The sequence below is a fragment of the Ictalurus punctatus genome, chromosome 4 (genome assembly GCF_001660625.3).
Source record: "Ictalurus punctatus breed USDA103 chromosome 4, Coco_2.0, whole genome shotgun sequence".
Classification (NCBI taxonomy): Eukaryota; Metazoa; Chordata; class Actinopteri; order Siluriformes; family Ictaluridae; genus Ictalurus; species Ictalurus punctatus.
In genome coordinates, this window is record NC_071284.1 from 31,557,240 (window position 1) to 31,573,941 (window position 16,702).

Below are 16,702 nucleotides of genomic sequence, written 5' to 3' on the forward strand. Positions count from 1 at the left end.
ACAGGAAACGTCACCACATCAATAATTAGGCATGTTTTCTTTTGTTAAAAACAACACAAGTCCATGTGTACATCGTTACTATAGAAACTCTGTAGTAGCTGGAACTACTGTCAACAGTGTTGTTATAGAACATTAAGCATCACCTTCCTTCTGAGAATTTGAGAATTCAATCACTGTTGCATAAACGTACTAAATGTACAGACCTCACCTGTTTTACACCTCTTTCTTTTCCTCGTTCGCATGCACAGGTGAAGCAAAAGCCTCACGTACAGTAAATCACACAATCACACTTTTCACATACTTTATTTTAAACCATAGTCTACAGAGGGGTCATGATTGTGCCAGTTGTAGCGGAAGTGCTTATACGGTACCGATACTCGTGGATAACCAGAAAAAAAGACGTATTCGCTGTTTGTTAAGCGTCCAGATAGAACAACATTATTGTAGTTTCTCATAAACGTCTTTGGAAGAGTAAAAATACTTAAACTCTCAGGCATGGAAAAACAGAGTATCTGAATCTGGCGTAAGCGGAGTTCACTGAGTTACACCGTCAGCTGTTCTGAACTTCTAACGTACTGTAAGTCCACCTGGAAAGTGTTATAACACAAGATTATGTTACTCGAAGAAGATGTTACGTATGTTAACTGGCATTAAAATGAACGAAGACGGTAACGGAAAGCGTTCACCGGTGTCACATAACAATACAAACGCAAGTTAACGTAAAGACTCCACGTGAGCGAACTACTCTTGTGCTATTCCCTACGTAAGAAGTCTAAAATTTCTGATAGCTCCCTGTTTACTGGTTGCGATGCATTGTTGACATTTCTCAATATGATGGAACCTTACGTAGCAGTTGATTTTAGCGACGTTAAGTGTATTTATGGGGTAATTCTGGCAACCGTGACTCTTTTCTGTGTCAGTTCTGAGAAAAATGTTGATATTTCTAACCATTTGGTCTTGTTTTCAATGTCACTGTGCTTTTACGTTGTCCTTATCAAAGACTTAATGGGTATAGGCTAGCTAGTTAAGCGTTTAGCCTCAGTCATTAGCAAGCTTGTTGCCCATATTTTCATGTTGCCTAGCAACAGTGTTCTCCATTTGAACAGCAAGCGTATTTCATATGTTCGCCAAAAAAAAAAAAACAGTAATTGATCGATTCCAGTTACCTCAGTCTGAAAAAAAAAAATTTCATTTCATATATATATATATATATATATATATATATATATATATATATATATATATATATATATATATATATATATATATATATATATATATATATATATATATATATATATATATATATATATATATATATATATATATATATATATACAATGTCCCATATCAATATCATATTTCATATTCATCTGGTAAGTTATCCATAATAAAACTCAACATTATTTACCTAGATAACCACAGTTGCTTTACGTGTCTAGACCTTTCAATTCTGTAAAGCTGCTACACAAATCAAATGAAACTGGATTGAACAGTGTTACTCTGGCACTCCATAGCAAAAATAAAATAATTTGCAACTCTTTTGCATTAATAAATACTGTAATCACAATAATAAATAAATACTTTATCACTGTCTCAGTCCCAATAAAATGCTGCTGCTGGAGATTAGTGAGAAACCCCACTGTTTAGGAGACATGTCCGTATTTAGAGCCAGCCTTAGGGCGTATCTGACTGGAGTGTGTGCCAGCGCGCTGTTTCCACCTGACCTCGGCTGCACATCTCCTTCCAGTGCTGTTGCCCCACCTCCGGTCCTTCAGAGCCAATCAGAACGCGGCCAAGCACGCTGCTTTTCGTGTACAGTCGTCCCTGCAGAAATGCACCGATGATAAGAGTGGAGATTTTATTCAGAGACAGACTGAATTTGATCAAATACATACAGTAAATCAGTCTTTAAACAGAACACAATTCTGTGGTGTGATGCCATAGGAGTGCTTTATTCCTCTTATACAACTGCAATTTTCCAGTGATTAGCATTTTATGTCTTAAAGAATGGTGTCATATTTTGAAAAAAAATCTATTTATAGTTACATGTACTGTTGTCATCTGTCTAAAAGATTTTTTTCAGTGTCAGAAAACTTAAAGTTACATCTTTACCTTTAACTGTTACAAAGTCCTAACACTGGAGACTCCTTCGATAAATGTTAAATAAACGTCACCTGACATAAATCTTCACTAAATTAAAAAACAAAACAAAACAAATACACATTTTTTGTTAAATAACACTTTAAAAATGTATTATTAGTCTTAGATTATGAAGAGCCTCCTCTATAGAAGTCCTTGAGTAAGTTACTATAGAAATTATTACAATGAGCACCCCAATGTAAACCTGATTTGTGTTTCAGCTATAGGAAATTAATCAGCACATTCTGACCAATCAGAATTGAGAATTCAGCAGAGCTGTGGTGTTAAATAATATTTTGATGTCATTGAAGATACTGGCTAGTCATGTTTGTTGTGAGGGATTTAAAACTTTACGTAATACAGTGGGGGAAATAAGTATTGGACGCGTTATTTTTTTTCAGTAAATATATTTCCAATGAGGTTGTTCACATGAAATTCTCACCGGACATCGGTATTAACTCAAGAAATCCGCAAATATAAAGAATTCACAACATTAAAGACCATAAATAAAGTTATGTGTAATAAAGTGGAATGACACGGGAAAAAAGTATTGAACACGCTAAGAAAAAGCAGTTCTCCGAGGCAAGGTAAGGCAAGGAACTATCTGAAATTCATGTTATTATACCCCCTACCTGTGCAAATTAATATCAGCTGGGTTAGTAAACTGATGGTCTATAAAAAGGCTTTTCGTTACCAAGGTGTCACATAAGAAACATCTCATGATGGGTAAAAGCAAAGCGCTCTCCCGAGACCTTCGCAACCTTATTGCAAAACATATTGATGGAATCGGATACAGATGTATTTCAATCCTCCAGTAAGCACCATTGGGGCCATTATCCATAAGTGGAAGTAACATCACTCTGTCATCAACCGGCCACTAACCCTAACCCTAACCATATTTACTGAAACCAATGTTGACGCGTCCAATACTTATTTCCCTCACTGTATTTCTTGACAAAAATTCGGTCTAGACACTTACTATAGGTTTAAATAGACTAACCAGATAGCACTAGCAGTACATAATGTTTTACTTATAAAGATAGAATTTGTGTCTAGATACTGTATCCACATTTTGACTAAAATAGATATGGTCGTTGGAACAAGAAATAAGTGAGGAAGAAAAAGAGTATTCAGTTAGTAAAATAACTGTGGTATGTTGGAAATATATTTAAATCATTATTTAAACTAATGAACTGGTATAATAAAGATCTGATATCTCCTGATCACCTGCATGACGATGAACTCCAGGACCAGTGGAAGTCTGATGATGTCACCGGGAGGTAAATCGAACAGGAAAGGTGCGTTCCACACCGCGTTAGATCCACTCGCTCCCTTTGTCTCTTTAGTACTGATCACTTTCCCACCCTGTCGCATGTTGATGACAACGTAGTGATCTGTAGCAGTTGAACAGAAACAAATGGGCCTGTCATTTAAAAAAAAACAACAACAACAACAACAATATTGCATTGGCACTGATTGAGAATTTTCAGATTGAGAAAAAACAGATCAAGTACTAAACATAATTGACTTTGTTGCAGCCCTGGTTTTATCACATTTACCACACTGATGTATGTAATTAGTTAACTGAATCACTTTTTTAATTAAGAAGGCTAATGTCCTGTCGTCTTTTCATGTCACTGGATCTGAGAAACATTATAAAAGTTCTGTGTTTAGTCTGGACTCATAGCAGCGTCTGGTAAAAAAAAAACAATGTATGTTATACAGTATATAATGCTAGCATACCTGCAGCTCCAGGCATTCGTGTTAGCTTGGCCAGGTTCTCAGCTTTGCGCACCATCACTTTGATCCGATGGGCCTGAGTCTGGTACTGAAGCAGGACAAAAAGTTGACCCAAAGGCTTTGAAATGCACACCGATGTCCTCATTGTTCCCAAAGAGTCCTGGGTACTGTGGCTCTGAAAGCATACACGATTCTGTACTTATACCACAGTGCTCCTGAATTCTCACAACGTATTTTAGTTAGAAGGTGTTAATTAATTTTCGATAACAGAACACAGCTCTGGGAGCAGTTCCAGCTGCAAAGCAAATCACAGGTTCATATTAACACATTCGCTCTAATACGTTATCGTTCCCGTGGCAGAAGCTCCACATACCGTAATCCAAATCTAATAATAAACACATTTCGAAACAGCTGTTGATGTTTAATAAATACAAATGTATAATACTTGATGAGCAAAGTTTTCTGTAAGGAGAAGTTTATTTATGGAAGGAGTCTCCAGTGTCAGCGCTTTTTTTTTTTTTTTCCCCTAGAGGCTGGTGAATGAAACACAATGCTGCACAACATTAAATGTACCGTAATTTCCGGACTATAAGCCGCTACTTTTTTCACACGCTTTGAACACTGCGGCTTAAACAATGATGCGGCTAATTTATGGATTTTTACGGGCTAACGAGCTTCACGCCGCCAAAACATTTAGCCTCGTCTTAACTTCGAGACGTAAGTGACATTGAGAGCGACAACGAAAGAGCGACTGAGGAAGTGTGACGAAGTACCGGTAATTCTGAGGCTGTTCAATTCCGACACTGAAGAAGGCGACTGTAGTGGTTTTAGTGCGCAGGAGGAAGATGAAGATAGCGATCAATGACTTTTCCTGGTAGGCAACTGTATTTTTTATTTTTTTAACCAGCCGTGTTACAGACACAGTTCGGAAAAAAGCATTTACGGAACGTATTTAATTAAAAGTTTTTTAAAAATCTCTGTGTAACATCTTTCTGTGTAAATATCTCATGTTACAACGTGGACACCTGCGGCTTATAGACAAGTGCGGCCTATATATATGTACAAAAAAAATTTTCTTTTTAAAGTTAGTGGGTGCGGCTTATGTTCAGGTGCGCTCAATAGTCCGAAAATTACGGTAACTATAAACAGATATAAATGTGAAGGGTCAATCCATTTAATCCATTCAAAATCATAATCATCGGCACACTGTGGTACAAGAAGAATAAAGCACCCCAGGACATGCTGTCGTAGGAAACTACTCAACTTTGGGCAGGTCGCAGTAACTGATTCATGGATTATTTTCTTGTTACGGCACGACCCGAGCGTTTCATCCCTTAAACAGTAACTTACACACTCCCAGTCACATATACAGTATATCAACACATTGAGTTTTATTACAGTGTAATCTCTATTAGCGCTACAGATCTTAGTATATAAGGGCTAATTAACTTATTGTAGCTTTTAAATGAGTTGCATAAATAGTTTAATGAGATACAGTCTTACTGACGTCCTCCACAAAAGTCAAGTTTTGACTCATTATAGAATAAATCGTTAAAAAGCGTTTTTAAAAATGGATCGATATTTTATCCTGTGGACAATAGGTGAACTTACAGCCTGTGATATTTCATTTAATTTCCTACCACCTTAGTATTTTACACAAATCTTAAGATATATACGTAATGGTTCAGTTCATTTGCATGTATTGAGCTGTCGGTGTAGTGGGATGATCAGTAGGCAAACTGTAGGAGTTTATCTTTTATTACTCAACACATACACGCACACACACACACACACGCACACACGCATGCCTGCTGAGGATGATGTCACCCCAGTGGTTGCTGTATCAGCTGTGTGTGTGCTTCAACTCCATGTAGCAAACATCTGTTCTTATAACGAACACGTCTCTCACAAATGTCACCGAGTCTGATTTCTCTGCAGCTAAAACATAAAATTAAGAAATAAATTTCCTCCTACAGTGTTAATTCGGAGCAGAATTGATCAAGAGTAGGTGGAAAACAAACCGTAATAAATAAATGCTGTAGGAGTTGATTTACCACTGCTGATTTTAGCTTGGAAGAGAAATTTAAATAGGCCTATATATATATATATATATTTTTTTTTTTTTTTTTTTTGATGATGATGATGATAAGCTTGCGTGTAATAAGTCAAGTCAGTTTTAAACCTACTTCATTTCCAAAGTGCATTAAAAAAAAAAGAAATCTCCTGAATAAATCACTATGAGAAATGAATGAGTTAGACTGCACGCTTGTTCCTAAAACCTGCTGAATCTAGGCACCGTTTGTGGAAGCCCGACTCGGATGGGATTAGATCTGTAAGAAATTATTGACAGTATGACTTCTGAAAGAATAAAATTTTTCCCATAACAGCTTTCTGATGTCTGGGTTACTGGAAATTATATTACAGTACTTTGGAACTTTAACAGCATGGTTTAAAAAGAAACTTGGTATACAGTGGGGGAAATAAGTATCGAACGCGTCAATATATTTCCAATGAGGCTATTCACATGAAATTTTCACTACACATCAGTATTAACTCAGGAAATCCGGAAATATAAAGAAATCCAAACATTAGAGTCCGTAAATAAGTTTTACGTGAATAGCCTCGTTCGAAATATATTTACTGAAAAAAATGTTGGCGCGTCCAATGTCCTCTTACTTATTAATTAATATGTTGTGTCTTTTTTTTAAAAAAAACAATTTATGGTAAAATTTAATGTGGTAGGATGTATACAAGACAAGTTAAAACTTATATGATAGCAGCTTATCAGTCGTTCGCTCACCATGACACAGCTTGTCACGTTCGTAACAAACCCGAACGTACAACTTCCTCTGTCCCGAAGACCTTCCCGTGTCGGAAACTTACTGGATACAAAGCGCTGGCACTGGAGACTCCTTACATAAATGTTAAACATCTCCTTACAGAATACGTCACCATATCAACAACTATATGTTTTTCATTGTTAAACAACAGGAAATATTAAGACTGCGATTTGAATGAGAGCTGAAACAACTGTCAGAGCTGCTGTTATGGAAAATGAATCAACACCTTCTGACCAATCAGACTGAGAATTACACAAAGCTGTAGTATAATACTTTTAAACTACATTAGCCTGGAAGGAAACTCTGGACACCAAACATGTGATTGCTAATGAACAACTTTACCACAATAATAATTGAATCTTAGTCCGGTTTTCTCTTTCACACTCTCTCACACTTTTTTCTATCTCACTCCATCTCTCTCACCCTCTCTCAGTAATGCCCTCTGGCACGGTTTTCCTTCTCCACGGAGGACAAAGCGTGGGTGTTGCGCCACTCCAGTCACTCGGCACTAATCCCTATCACCATCTCGCAGCGGAGTGGAAAATGCGTGCACACACACGCACACACAGGGGGAGCTACGCTCTGATTACGAAGCCACATTCTCACGGCGATAGAGCAAGTGAACGTGATATGGATTATTACAGGAGCAGAGTGCTGCATTTTCCATCCACATGCGTCACCTGGCTGAAGCAGGGGCGCCAGGGACACACGGACGCAGCACTGACCTCAGAAAGCGTGATGGAGCTGATGGAGCTGATGACACATCACCAAACAGGCCAGAGGCAAATCTGATATGCCGTGTTGCTCAATCACAGCTTTTCCACATCTAAATCTAATCTGAGTCATCTCAGTTTCAAGATGCACTGATGATTGCTTCATAGTTCTCAGGTTCAGGTCTACTGACCAAGTCGCCTCTTTAGATTATATATAAGTTATCAGTGATATAATAAACAGCACTGATGTAAATGGAGTCACAAACGTCCTTTCCAGGATTACAAATTAGAGATTTATCGTACGTCTATAAGCATTGTAATTACTAATTAACTAAATGAATGAATGAATGAGTTAATTGTTATTTTGGGCTGAATAGATTAAATGGCTTTATGTGTATAATATCAACTGTTTGATTTAAAAGTACAATTCTACTTATGCAAATGAACTCCAAAAACAATCCAAATGTTTGGTGTAACAAATAACGCAAGCCTACAGTTAGCATTTGTTACCAGTTGTTAAAGTTCCCATTGCGCAAGCTGTGCCAGTTTATTTTTTAACCTTAGACAGTGCTGAGTTGTTAAACCTACAACATGTAGGATTTTTTTTAAAATTATTATTATTATTGGGTTAGTACACAAAAAACTCCTCTAGAATCTAATATTCCTCAGCTGTTGTGAGGCACCCTGACAGTCCTGTAACAGTAATTCAGCATTGGTGCTCTGTGTCGGGTCAGAATTGTTGGGAAATTTGGTAATGTGTATGTCATACACTGCCTCAGAGGTGTCAAACATCATCAGAGCCCAGCTATTGGCACAAAAGAAGTCCAACTGCACAGTGACAGGCAGGAGCCATCAGCCAATCAGTGGAGAGAATGAGAGAGCATTAACAAAGCAAGACAAAGTGTGAAAGATTGCGATTATATGATATACAGTAGAAGGATAAAAGGCTTCAAGATGTGATTTTAGCTCTTTTTTTTCTTTCTTTCTGAACAAGGATAGTATTTATTTAGGTAGTGAATAAGAGTCAGGCAATTTTCTCATGATAGCCAGAATGACTAATGGGACGTGTTGGTGAGTTTTCCACGATCTGTTTGTCCAATCTGTGTCCATTTATTCACTTGTGGGATTCCACTTTTGGGTCCAATACTCCCACTTTGATTTCTATTTTATTTTATAAACAAATACATATTTTGCTTATTTTAAATTAAGGTTTTCATAGCCAAGTGACAAACTGCTAAACGTGTTACTTGTTAGCCTCATACATTAGCCTCATACTGTAGTTCCAGTAAAAATGAGCAATATTTCTTGGCTGCTATTGATCATTTGAGGTACGATAAAATGTTTTGTTTCTGTGTAAGTATGTATACTAGTTCTTTCATAGATTTGTAACATATTTCTGTACCTTTTTTACTCGCCTCCTAGCAGGATTGAGTTGGCGGTTGTATGTGATGGTGGTATCGGGCTCCCAGTCCATCTCGCTACAGTTGAGCTCTAGATCACCCAGCGGTGTCTCACGGAGACCTGAGAAATCTTTACCAAACACGGCCAGTTTGAGAGTGCAGGTCCGAAGCTCTTCTACAGATCCGACCTTCAGAGTGAACGCCTGAGTCTGAGGGTCTAGGCTCAGGCTGTTTCTGCGTGACGGCACTGCCTGCAAGGCAGCAGGGCACATCGGTGGCAGGCTGGCACGCACCATAGCACCACTGAGCCTCCTGGAGCCCCTGAACAGACTGAGGATTGTGACGGTGAGGGTGCCATCTGCTGGACAGAACAGCAAGGAGAACTGAACTGCAGGAGGCTGCTTGTTTGTGAAGGAGCTGCGCCTGGAGCTCAGGCTGGCGCTGTATTGAGATGGAGAGAGCTCCCCCTGCTGGCTGGATGGCGCTTGCTCAGGGTCAGTAGCTGCCAGGAAGTTGTCTCCAATCACCGTTGAGCGACGATCCAGAGCACGGCGTGTTTTAGACACCAGGCTAAGTTTAGGGATACTCGGGAGGGAGGCTCGGCCATGGACGATCGGTTTAAAGGGAGAACACGGGACAGCGGGGGTGCTCAGGCGGCGTAGGGCGAATCGAGACTTCTGAGGGCCTTTCAAACTTGTTGAGACCTGCGGAAAACTGCTCTGGTTGTCATCAGATGGCGTAAAGCTGCTGGCCACTGATGGATAGTCCAATACATCACCGTCCAGCTCTTCATACTGCTGCTTGACTGGAAGAATTTTGATTGATGGGGACGAGCTAAGAGTCACAGTCACATGATCTGTAGGTCCGGATTGTAGATAAAACCCCTCCTCTTTAGAATCAGAAGAGCGGGATTTCCTGCGGCGCCAACAAATGATGCAACCCAGCACAAGGCCAAAGCAGAAGACGGCCAGACCAACAGCCAGGAGGATCTGTAGATGAACTGAGACAAACTCATTGATATCACTGAACAGTCCACAATTTAAAACTATATATATACATTCTCTGACTTGATAAAATAATCTGTTTGTTCCATATCTATTGTTACCTAGCTATATGAATCAAATCTTTCACTTTTCTTATCACAGCCTCAGTTATTCAGCTCTAAAAGAAAACAAGCCTCTGCTTTATCTCTGCACTTCTTGCTTGCTTACATTGAATCTCATTTCTTTTAGTGGTGCAGTTTTTCCTCCTTCTCTAAACAGCACACATCACTCCTTATCTGATTACAGGACACAGGAAATGCCCATCTGTCCTCATCACAGCTAGATGGAGACGAAGCAAACACAGGCAAAGCCTTGATCTAAAACAGAGCCACCACGTGACCTCGGCTGGATCAGGATTGTACCTCTGCTGCTGAGGATGTGTCTGACTGGGAGACTTTCTTTTTACGCATATCTGTAAAGTCAGTGTGTGTGTGTGCAGGCTTACTGTAAGTGTTGCTATGATAAGATTACATAATCGTATTAACCCAAGTTAAATAATACTTTATGTGGTTTAGCAAACATGCATGGCTTGAGGAAAACTTGAGTTGGCAACAGAAACCAGCTCAGCATCGTTGGAGGTCATGAAACAGAATTAATCCGGGTTCAGACTTATGCAATTAGTGCGTTAAAGCAGGAGTTCTTAAAGGTTTAACTGTAAAATGTTGTGCGCACGATGACATTTTGTGTATTTATTACAGGCATAGAGCGTTTTATTCCCGAACCTTCCGACAATAGAACGTATTAGCCCCAAGCTGACATTTGACATTATTTATAGTCTTGTTTTTGAGGTACTGATATATGGATTCAAGTCTTTCAATTCAAGTGACCAGTCAGATATGCTAATAACTATAAGAACCATATTCTAAACATAATCATTCTGGTAATGGTTGATTGTCTTTCCAACACATTATTTTTATTATATTTATTATTATTATTAATTATTTATTTCATTTACATTTTTTAAAACCCCCTGGCTATGCTTCACGAACCCCTGGGGGTCACTGGATGCCATTTTGAGGACCAACAAGGTACATTCGTGCCAATACTTTCGTGAAAACAGAAACAAAGCAAACATTGAAACAGTGCATTTAAGCACTGATGGAGCTAAAATGCCATGAAGTCAATCCCCACTCCTATGCTTATATGCTTAATTAGGGTTGACAGTATGTGTTAGGTCATATCATATGATAAAAAGCACTGCGCTGTAAACCCTTCATGCACCGAGACCCTGACTCACCACACTGCATTTCTCAAACAGAGTTCAACCCAGTGAACTCAATCCAGATTTGTATTTGCAGATACAATTCCCAACACAATAAAGTGCTATTTACACTTATTAAAAGGTGGAAAATGTTCTGATGCCTCCTGCAGTCCGTCTAAGTGCCTGAGATAAGCTGAGAGCCAGTTCAAGATAAAAATGAGTCACATGGTTGAGTTCATGTTGTGGTTAAGCAGCTGGAGAGCAAGACATGACTTCATACACTCACATAGCACGGGCAAAAGCTTTCAAAGCTTTATAACAGTGTTTTAAAAGGTAAAAAAAAAAAAAAAGCAGCATTCTGATAAATACTGAATGCAGAGCTTTTATAACTTAAACTATGACAGTTGTTAAAATTGGAAAAGGATAAGATGTATCATTGAGTAAGCACAGCCATTGTTGTTATTATTATTATTATTATTATTATTATTATTATTATTATTATTAATAGTAGTAGTAGTAGTATTGTTGTTGGAGTTGGTAGTGATGAAAATATAACAACAGTAATAATAATAATAATAATAATAATAATAATAATAATAATAATAATATTTTATTGTTGTATAGATTATTATTATTTAAAGTTATAAAAATATTTAATAGGCCTATAAAAACTACATATTATTGTTAAATAATAATATAAACAATTATTATGTTTCCCTTTCAGAATAAGCTTCAATAATAATAATAATAATAATAATACTTTATTGTTGTATTGATTATCATTATTATACAGTTATAAAATTATTTAATATAAAATATACTTATTATTGTTCAATAATAATATAGACAATTAATATGTTTCCCTTTCAAAATAAGTTTTAATAATAATAATAATAATAATAATAATAATAATAATAATAAGAAGAAGAAGAAGAAGAAGAAGAAGAAGAAGAAGAAGAAGAAGCAGAAGAAGAAAAAGAAAAAGGTGAATTCGTCATTATATATCGTATTAGTAAATGATAAATATTATTATGTTTACCTTCTAAGTTAATGCGCATGGTTCCGGCTCCAGTGCGCGCGCCCGTTATGAGTGTTACCGCTAAGTGCACGCGCTCGCGCTGTCCACTCTCCGGGATCAAGATCAGTTTTCAGCCTCTAAACTGTTCCGCATCGCGAGCTCACCGGAGACAAACAACGGCACGCGATCATTCCGCACAAAAGGAAACATAAAGCGGTGGGCGTGTTCCAAACCACGCCCACTGCCGCATCCGACGCGCTCCGATTGGTCAGTGTTCAAAACATTCCTTAAAGAGTTCCGCGTTTTGATGTGTCAAGTTCCAAACAGTGGGCGTTACACCCTAGAGGCACGTGGAAGAATTCTGACGCGCTGTGATTGGTCAGAGTTCAAAACATCCTCTAAATGAGTTCTGGGGTTTGATTTGTTAAGGTGTAAACGGAACGGGGTTCTGATATATTCTCGTGCGCGTGAGAGAACTCCGACGCGCTGTGATTGGTCAGTTTCCAAAACGTTCTCCAAAAGAATTCTGACATTCTAGCGCGCGGATTAGTCAGAGTTTAAATCCCACGTGAGGGGCTTCTAATGTCCACAGCCAATCACAGGCGACCTTACTATATCTACTAACCTCCACTGTAAGAAATAAAGGTACCAAAGTATACCTTTTCATGTCGAGGATAAGGGGGGAAATTCCTGATGATGCATCTTGAGGGACTACAACTTTTTATAAAGTGCAGAACGATTTGTTTGTTTGTTTGCTGACTCATTAGCTAATACCATTTATCTAAGGCATAATGAAAGCTTGCTTGTCCCCGAGGGAAAGATGAATATTTTATTATGCTGATATATTCTGACCAATTCCAGTATAATGACTGTTTTTTCAGATGATATAGATTCTCAGTAATTTTGCACGATGCAAACTGTGTATTGAAGTGTTTGGGCATTACAGGCTGAAGGATACACTGTATGGTCAAAAGTATGTGGACACCTGACCATCACACCCATATACGGTTCTTCCGCCACACAGTTAGAATCACACAGTTGTATAGAATGGCATTGTCCATCCATCCATCCATCCATCCATCCATCTTCTACCGCTTACTCCTTTTCAGGGTCACAGGGAACCTGGAGCCTATCCCAGGGAGCATCGGGCACAAGGCGGGGTTCAAAGAGGCCCAAACACCACGTGCACAAAGCGAGCTTTATGAAGACATGGTGTGTTAAGGTTGGAGTGGAAGAACTTGAATGTCCTGCACAGACAGAGCCCTGACCTCAACCTCAATGAACACCTTTGGGATGAACTGGAACTGGAGCCTCCTCACCCAGTGCCTGACCTCACTATTCCTCTTGTGTCTGAATGAACACAAATCTCCACAGCCACGCTCCAGAATCTAGTGGAAAACCTTCCCAGAAGAAAAGAGTAGAGGTTATTATAACAGTAAAGGGGGAATAAATCTGAAATGCGATGTTCAACAAGCTTATAAGGGTGTGATGGTCAGGGGTCCGCATACTTTTTTAACATATAGTGTATTTTCAGTGCTGTGCTACACAACACAACACAATACAACAGATGTAAGAAGCACAATGCAACAAGGCATGCTGTTATAGGAAAATAATCAACAGCACAGTGGTATGACATGGTGTTTTAGTCCTTTTATATCCCAGCAATTTGCCAATAATTATATAAAAAAAATTATGACAGAATGGTTCCTGGTATCAAATTTGTTCTTGGTAAGAAATATAGCAGCTAAAGATAGTCGTTCCCTCACAGCATCTTTTTTGTCTGTCTCGATGAGTTTTAAAGTGCTGACACTGGAGACTCCTTCCATAAATGTTACATAAACATCTTCACCATATCAACAGTTACACACATTTTATATGGTGAATCCACCATATTAGTCCATGTGTAAGTTGTGACTTTAGATACTATAACATATTTGAATAAGCGCATTAATATAATCCCGAGATTTGCCTTGCAGGCGAAACAACTGTCAGAGCTCCTGCTGTAAAAAATAAATAAATAAATAAAAATAAAAAATATCACCATCTTCTGACCAATCAGAATTGAGAATTCAATAGTGCTGCGGTTTAAAATATATTGTTTCAGTTCATATTCCACTTGTTTGATGGAATGCTTTATTTAAAAGGTAAAGTTGTGGAAAAGTCTGATATACCATATACCAAACAAACAAACAAACAAACAAAAATCCATTATCCAGAGCAAACACATACAGTAGGCACACGGTTCATATGGTTGAAATAATCCACTCTCTCTTTCTCTGGATCTGACACAATGCCGCACATTTTGCTGCAATGGCTGCAGCTTCTTTTTCCTATTAGGTTCTCTAACTGTGAGAAATGCGGTATTATATTATTGAAGAGCTGACTTTAATCCTGAATTCTCTCTCTCTCTCTCTCTCTCTCTCTCTCTCTCTCTCTCTCTCTCTCTCTCTCTCCCTCACTCACTCACTCTCTCTGACTCAGCTTTTAGAAATCATGCCAAATGAATTTGTTCAGGTTCTGCTTCTGTAATGGATCTACTGCAGTAAACCTGATGATCCTAAAAATAAAACACTATGACTAACATCAAGCAGTCACAGCGAGATTCCAGCTGTCTTTCAGATTCAAAACATGTCAATCTGTATTTCTTTGATGATTAATTCCATAATTATGTAATTATTTTTCTCTTTGCTAGCTTTCCACCCTCACATGCAACCATGTGTGCTTTGCCTGAGAGCCAAACAGCCTACATCCATCACGCTATCTGCTATTCCTTTATCCAAAATAAAATTGACTCTAATGTGTCATAGGGGTTCTCTTTCATCATTTCGTGTTCGAGATCCACCTATGGGAAGGGCATCCGTATCTGACCTCTGTAGAAGCATCCAATTGCATCATGTCTGGTTATGACAGACAGGAGCGCGTTTCCAATGCCAGGTAAGGGCACGCCTCTTACCTGAGTGCATAAATGATCTGTGTACCCCTCTTCCTCAGTTGACATTCGCTTCATGCGATCTCTAGCTTATTTTGTGCGCACAGCTCGCTGGTTCGCTGACATGCACTTTTTGGACATGTCCCTCGGATCAGCCTCCGCTGAATGTGTTTGTCTCGCTTGCCAGGTTAGCTGTGTCACTCAGTGCAAGCTGCCCACACTCACACTGCTTGTTAGGCTGCCTGCTTCCTCTTAAGCCTTTTTCCCCCTGCCCACGACTTACGGGCTGAGCTCTGTGCTTCACTGCCATGGTGCACACTAAACTGGCTTCGGCTCCCACTGGGGATAACCAGTTGCGTGCCTGCCCGACTGCGTGCGGTGCTCTAATTACAGCTAGGGATTCTCATCCCTTCCGCCTGGTCTGCATGCGCCTCAAACACGCGGAAGAATCCATTGATCTCCCCCACAACTTGAGCCACTGCCTAGCTCTTCCCAAAAAGTTTCGGAACCAAAGGCTCAAAGTGGCCGTGACCCAGAGTGTAGATTTTGGTTAGTCCAACTGTGATGGGGGAAACAGCGAAGACGGCGTGCTCCCGGGGACCTGCCAAGGCACGGCCTCTCTGAGCTGGGCCAACCAAAGCAACCCTTCTCTCCTCGAGGGCATCTTACTAGGTAAACCCTCCTTCGTTAATGTGCCGCCCGGCTCCGGCAACGAAAACAATGCAGGCTTTCTAGAGGGTTCACAGGACAATGAGGCCATCCCGTCTTCTTTAACACCCCAGGCTAATGTTTCTGCAGTCTTACCTCAGTCCATCCTCTCAATGTTGTATGGCCGTCCCTGCAAAGTTCCACCGACCAATAGAGGGATGTTTATGATGGGAACTCCTGGGATCACCTCGTGGCCTGAGAAGACATATCCTCCCGGTCCTCTCTACATGTGAAGCACAAGAAACACTGCTGGGGAGACCTCGAGGTTAAGGATATAAGTGGCTCTCGGCATGGGTGACCCCCCTGCCACTGAGCCCTCCATTGTTATACACATTAACCCCCCACAACCCCCCCCCCCCAAGCCCACTCTCCCCAGCAAAATAGACAGTTTTTCCGCATCCATCTACCAGGCCTCTTATAAGACCTCGACCTTGGCTGTTCATGTCTCCTCACTTCTATCAGCTTACCAGGCTGAGCCCCTGGTTGACATGTGGCAGCAACTGGAGAAAGGGTGTCCCTCACCCTCACACTGGATGGAGATCGTCACCATTAATGACCATGTCCTGTGCAATGGACGCTAAGCTGTACAGGTGACACTAAGCCGTACTCCCCAATAACGTGAAGCAGTGCATTGCAGGAGTACTGGTGGAGCCCAGCTGGGCCCTTTTCGGTCCCGCTGTCGCTTTGATGGAACAACGCTGTGATGTCAAAAAGAAGGAGGACCAGGACAATATCCCCTGGCAGCCCCACATGTTGCCCCCAAGCTGTCTGATAGATGTTGCCATTGTCTCACAAATGGGCGAACTGGGCACTTGCACAGTCCTGAGTGATTCTCTGGCTCAGGTGGCGAGTCACATAACAGCTTGGCAGTGTGTGTTGGGCCTTCCAGTCACTAGAAGAGCTGTTCCAGAGTGGGACTTCTCCATGGTGCTGGAGGCTCTGTCCCAACAGTCTTTTGAGCCCCTGGG

The 16,702-nt window shown here is 39.9% G+C and overlaps 1 protein-coding gene across 1 annotated transcript; it reads right to left on the reverse strand.

The window, feature by feature from the left end:
* Positions 1-1,338: 1,338 nt before the first annotated feature.
* LOC108264453 (synaptotagmin-5) lies at positions 1,339-12,267 on the reverse strand. Its single transcript, XM_017465998.3, has 5 exons — positions 12,119-12,267; positions 8,838-9,835; positions 3,886-4,057; positions 3,370-3,536; positions 1,339-1,827 (listed from the first exon to the last, which is right to left on the reverse strand). The coding sequence occupies exons 1-5, from the start codon at positions 12,135-12,137 to the stop codon at positions 1,678-1,680; spliced, it is 1,506 nt and encodes a 501-aa protein (XP_017321487.1). The 5' UTR covers positions 12,138-12,267; the 3' UTR covers positions 1,339-1,677.
* Between the last annotated feature and the right edge of the window lie 4,435 nt (positions 12,268-16,702).

Bases quoted from the DNA above. Each gene is read 5' to 3' on its own strand.
- LOC108264453 (XM_017465998.3), bottom strand. The intron at 4,058-8,837 runs GTACAGAAATAT...GTATGCTTTCAG, and splicing joins CTAGGAGGCGAGTAAAAAAG to AGCCACAGTACCCAGGACTC. The intron at 3,537-3,885 runs GTATGCTAGCAT...CAACTGCTACAG, and splicing joins ACGAATGCCTGGAGCTGCAG to ATCACTACGTTGTCATCAAC.